The sequence below is a fragment of the Vigna radiata genome, chromosome 11 (genome assembly GCF_000741045.1).
Source record: "Vigna radiata var. radiata cultivar VC1973A chromosome 11, Vradiata_ver6, whole genome shotgun sequence".
NCBI lineage: Eukaryota > Viridiplantae > Streptophyta > Magnoliopsida > Fabales > Fabaceae > Vigna > Vigna radiata.
In genome coordinates, this window is record NC_028361.1 from 1,577,272 (window position 1) to 1,583,307 (window position 6,036).

Genomic DNA, 6,036 nt, shown 5'->3' on the forward strand with positions numbered 1-6,036 from the left:
TGTTTGTATGAGCAGCTATTTGATAATAAATATAGGCAACGAGTTTTTGATAAGGCTCTAATATCATTCTCTAAGATATTTATAATACGTAAAACTACATGATAATGAGTTATGTAATTTTTTGAAAAAATTATGTAGTTAGTATTAATGTTAGCCTATGATAAAAAAAAAAGATAAAAGATAAAATTTTATCTAAACATGATAAGAATTTTTTTTTTTTACATTTTTAATAGTGAATCTAGCTAATGAATTTTTTAAAATTTTCTTTTAGATTTTGGTGTAAAGACTTATTGCCATACTTTCATATTGTTGAACCACCACAATCATTAGAGAAATTTTTTTAATTATAAATATAGTCAAAACTGCATTTAAGAATGAGATGAGAGTTAAATATTCGACCATTACATGGTAGTATACATTTAAAAAAAAATATCTGAAGAAAATAATATAGATTCGACTATAAATTATTTTGATAACCTACGAGAAATTTTTGGATTTTGAGATAAATAATTTAATTAGCGCTTAAAAACGTTAAGAAGATTTCAGATAAAGTTCACTTTTTTATTGTCTGCTATCGGTAAATCATTCAATTAATAAATTTATATAGTTAAAGACCATATTATATAATTCTTAAGGCAGTATAAATATTCGAAGAATAACAATTTCTTAATTTGTAATAAATTCGTCAGATTTAGAAATCTAACATGAGTTGATTGTTTTGGTTTCTAAATTAAAAATGAGTTGTAACTTGCAATTATTATTGTGTTTGTCAAGATTTTACCATAAATAAACTTTGTTGGCCCCATAGAAATTTTTCACACATGTTCCTCAAATGCACTTATCGGTCAAAACTTGAAAAGCTCAGGATTGCTACTGTCTGAGATCTCTATTTCTAAAATTACATTTCAAATCAAAGGGAATGGTCTAAGAATTTTATAATGTGAAGGTAGATGACACACTGTATTTGCTAGTTATACATGAACTAACTCTTCCCCAATATATATACACACTAAAAATATAACTACTATCATTTGTTAATCGTCGGAAGACAACTTTTGCTTCTTCCATTTGTAAGCAGCTTCCAAGATCTTGAGATTAGTTGTCTGGCTTTCTTCAGGGAACAAAAAGTCGATAAATTCTTCAATTCTGCAAAATTAAATTAACAGGAACGATGTTAGAAAACTGAATAGCTGTCACCATATAGAATGTGGGAACTATAGAAAGCATACAGAGATAGTTACATACCTAGTAGAACCATCTTCGGTGGCAACGTGCCTTCTCTTTTTGAGCTTCTTGGGCAGCTTAGACTGGACTAAGCTAACATCACCCAGCTCTCCAAATGTACTCTCCATGTTGAGCCATTTTTCCAATAACATTGCCCTTTCTTCTTTCAAATCTGGAGCCGATGATCTGAAGTAGTTGAGAGCCTTCTCAAACACCCCTGATACAGGCACAAACAAGATTACGACGGGATTCAGAAAACCATCTGACTTACGTTCAAAATAACTAAAAACAACCAATTAACAGCATAGGTATAGCACTGGAATCACATACTTCTAGCACGCTCAATGCATTGCTTCTTTTGTTCATGTTCCGACAAGTCTACATTGTCCACATCCATAGCTGTTGCCTCAAATTCAGCGTAGCTTATCCATACCTTCAAGTGCTTTGTTCTGTCAAGAAGCCTTTCATAAAGTGCTCTTGCTCTCTCAAATTCACCCTCAGCAGTCTCAAAGTCAATGAATGCCTGCTTTGTGTCAACAAAATTCATAGTTACATTATGACTAATGTGAATATAGTTATCGAGGTATGCAAAATGCAAGACATAAAACGAACAATAGAAGGCAAATAAGGAATGATGAAAAAAGAGGCTGTCACACCAGGGCAACCATGAGTGCAGCAGTTGCTAACATACAACTACTCAAATTTTTCAGTTGAAAAATATAATTAAATCAGCTACATTTATGAGATTTTAAATTGGCTAAAAACCTAATACAGCTACTTTTAAATCAGCTAAAAACCTAATGAAAGTTTAAGAGATTTTAAATTAATTTCTGTCGAACGCAAAGCACCTTTCGTCTCCTCTGTTCAGTCTGCTACATCATTCAACCACCAAGCTTGAACCACAATCTTAATTGCTGTCCTCACAGCAAATAATGTTTAAATCGAACCTCCATCTCTCTAAACCACTCATACCACCCAAAATGCGATTGCTACCCAAACCTCCACCATCAGTTGTGGGCACCTAATCGAGGTTATAATAAAGTTGGCACATCTCATCTAACCACTCGATGTGATCGTGAACAGGAAGGAGTCACTTCAAGAGGTTCCTAGACGGAGATTAACTATAAGTAAAGATAGAAAGTTCACGATAAAGTAGAAAATAGTTTTTCGTGCAATAAATCCTTGCTTGGACACAAGGACAGCTATAGTGTGTTTGACTACTCCTTCAGTAATTTAGCTTGTAGCTTTGTTCGGACAAAAGGGTGGACACTCCTTCCATGATCCTAAGGGGTGTGAAGAGTTAGTGGTCAATTTCCTCTCTTGCTTAGCTCAAGAGTTAGTGGTGCAAGAGGAACCTTTCCTCCCTTCGTTCTTGAGTCAAGAGAAACTATCAATCCAAAGACAAATCTCTTCTCCTAGTCTTCTTTCTTATTCTAATTCTTTCTTTTCCTTTGTGTGTTTCTTCTTCTTTCCTTCTTGGTTCTTCTTGGCCATACATAGGCCACCCACACACTTTACAACCACCACTCAAACCAACCCAAGCCAATGACATCACAAAGTCACATTTCTTAGATATTACCAAAATAAAAAATTATAAATCATTGACATCATAGTATTTTCATAGGTTTGAATACCTCTGTAATATATAGACCCATACACACACATATCGGTGAATTATCCTAGGGAATCAGTATCAAATACAATTCAGATACATGAAACTCAAAGGTCCAATCCCTTAAATTTGTTACAATTTTTCTAAAAATTATTTTTTTCCATAAATTCCAGGTAAAATAGTAAATTCTAGCATAAACACAACAAAATTGTGCACTTGTCACAGTTAATTTGCTGTGTTCTACATCGTCAATAATTCCTTTTCCCTTAATCATCAAATAATATCTACAAAGTACAAACATTACTTTCTTCTTTAGTAATTTCCCCATTTTTCATTCAACTTTTTACACGTCAAGGCATCATACAATTATAAAACAGAAAATAGTTTGCATATAAAGGCCTAAATTTTTACTTTTCTACCTGCTTTTTCAATGGTTTTAGTATAAGGCTCCTAAAAAAGCTACCCACCTATTTCCATAATTTCCCATTCCATTCAAATACGAAATTTAAATAAATCCTCATGCTGAATCGAGAATGATGTCAGACAAATAAATGTGAGTGTCTTGACATAGCACAAGAAATAAATTCTGTACCTTCCACAAGAGCTCTGGCATGTCCAACGCTGGTTGGGCAATTGCGAGCTCAAAAATTCCTCGTGCTCGTTCGGTCTCAGATAGCGATCTCTCCAACTCAGCATACTTGCTCCAAGCATAACAATTTTCTGGAGACCACTCCAGATATTTTTCATATAATTTTCTGCACCGGTCTATATTACCAAGTTGCAGTTCTATTTCTATATACTTCTTAAAAATCTGTTGTCAAAAGAGTAATAATGCGTTAAAAGTTAACCAGATTACAATTAAAAGAAGTTGTGTTCGTGTCCACGGATATATTACCTTATCTTTAGGAGCCTTTCCAATGGCATTTCCTAATATTTGTCGAGCAGCCTTGAGATTCAGTTGACGTATTTCAAATTGAGCTGCTAGAAGCCATATTTTTGCAAACGAAAACTTATTGTGAGGTATAAGGTTGAGGCACTCCCTGAACAAATGGAAGAAACAAAGAACATCAGCATGGCTAAGACTCAATAGCAGTACAGTAAATCTATGATACCAACAGTACAAAGAATTTGTCTTTTAAGTGATTTGGTAAAGGAAGATAATAAGCACAAGAAAATTGGTGAAAAAGTAAAAGCATAAATAGTAGTATGATTCATGAATCGTAACATTAATGAGTTGATGAACAAGATAGAAACTTAAACATGGTAGTGATTAGCAACATTCAAAGCAATATCAATACAGTTATATCCAAACTTTATAAACAGATGCATACCTGTATACATCCCTAGTTCGCTCAGCATCCCCAGCATCAAGCTCTTCATAGAGTGCATAATTAATCCTGAATTGCACATATACAATTAACAAACATTAGGAAAAAAAATTGTCAAAATAAGTGAATAAACAAAAAAGCAAAGAAATCTAAATCAAACATACCACAAATAAATATAGCGCTGCCAGTAGCGCTTCTCCTCCGCCGGGGGGACATTGGCTATGGCCCGCTCATAAACCTCCCTGATCCTTTCCTTATTCCCCACACTTTCCTCCAACCTTATGTAGTCAAACCAGGAATCATAATTCAACGGATTCTTCCTCACTTCGTCCTCATACTGAAACCTTCTCTTCCCAACGATGGCATCCTCTATCCCTTCCCTGTCCCCATACTGCTTCTCAAATGCCACAAATTTTCTATACAAATCTTCCGCCCTTCCCTTGGGAATATGATCCAGAGCAAACTTATAGATAGCTCTTGCACGCTCAGTCTCCTTACACCTTTCCTCAAACTCCGCAAAAGCAACAAATAACTGCTCTGCTTCCTCATCATCAGATAGCTTATCCACGGCTCTCTCGTACACGGTTCTAGCCTTCCCAACCTCGCCATTCTTCATCTCAAACTTGGCATAGCGTATCCAAGCCCCAACCCGAGGGTGGCAGTCAACAAATCGCTCGAAAATCCCTCTGGCGCGCTCAATTTCGTTGTACCTAAGCTCAAACTTTATGTAGGACAGCCATCCCTGCTGGTCCGGTGTCCATTTCATCCACCTCTCGAAAACCTGCCTCGCGCCGGCGACATTGCCTAGCATCTCCTCCATGTGAATGTACTTATACCACAGCTGATCCACCCTGGGCAGAAGCGTGACGGCGCGATCCCACACGTTGCGCGCGTGGTTTATGAACTTGTTCTTCATCTCGACCTCCGCGTACTTGAGCCAGAGCGTGTGATTCTTGTAATCCACCTCCAGCGCTCTCTCCCAAACGGAACGCGCGCGTTTGAAGTCCTTCTGCGATTCCTCCCACTGCGCATACTTGATCCACACGCCAATGTTCCATCGAACACGGCGGATAAGGTCCTCGAACTCTTTGCGCTTGCGAAGACGGTACTCGCCAAGCTCGGTGGAGTCGGTGATTTTCTGCTTAGGAGGGCGGATCTCCGCCTCTTGACGCTCCCGAGCCTCCCGGAGAATTTGCTCGGCGGTGATTTGGATTGGAGCGGGGGTTTTATTCTTGACCCTGGTTGGACGCGGAAGCTTCACCTCCGTGTCCTTCCGAGTGAGGTAACCCAGGGTTGGGTCCGCCTCTTTCGATGAAGACATCGTAGCAGGTCTTGATCAGCAACTTCTCTGGTGTAATGCAGCCCTGTGCCTGAACCCTAACCAGATGGGGAAGAACACTCTCTATCCTTCTTTTTTTTTCAGTTTACCTCGATTTGACCACTATTTGATTACACAAAGTATTAGGGTTTCCATGGCAGTTCCAAAAACGAGAGTATAAACTTTCAAAAATTTTCATGAAAAAAGCATGTTTAATCTTATTAATATTTTATGCTGTAATAATTTATTATCATATTTTATTATATTATGATAATTTAATATATTATTAAGATACTCTAACATGATAATTAATTATCTAATATATTTAAGACGTGTATAAATATTATAATATAATTATTTATTTAATATTTTTAAGATATAATTGTTTATTTAATATTTTTAAGATATAATAATTGATTATGTATGTTTATTTTTATTTATTTATGGTTTAAGAAATTTATAATCTTCTCAAAATTTGAAATTCTCTTATCAAGAAACAAAAACTTAGCTTTTGTTTTATACTTCATTTAAAGACTCCCCACTCCGGTAAAAAT

The 6,036-nt window shown here is 36.1% G+C and overlaps 1 protein-coding gene across 1 annotated transcript; it reads right to left on the reverse strand.

Moving 5' to 3' along the window:
- Window positions 1–870: 870 nt before the first annotated feature.
- LOC106777950 (crooked neck-like protein 1) lies at window positions 871–5,659 on the reverse strand. Its single transcript, XM_014665792.2, has 7 exons — window positions 4,329–5,659; window positions 4,168–4,233; window positions 3,732–3,876; window positions 3,429–3,647; window positions 1,555–1,747; window positions 1,246–1,441; window positions 871–1,146 (listed from the first exon to the last, which is right to left on the reverse strand). The coding sequence occupies exons 1-7, from the start codon at window positions 5,483–5,485 to the stop codon at window positions 1,035–1,037; spliced, it is 2,088 nt and encodes a 695-aa protein (XP_014521278.1). The 5' UTR covers window positions 5,486–5,659; the 3' UTR covers window positions 871–1,034.
- Window positions 5,660–6,036: the final 377 nt, after the last annotated feature.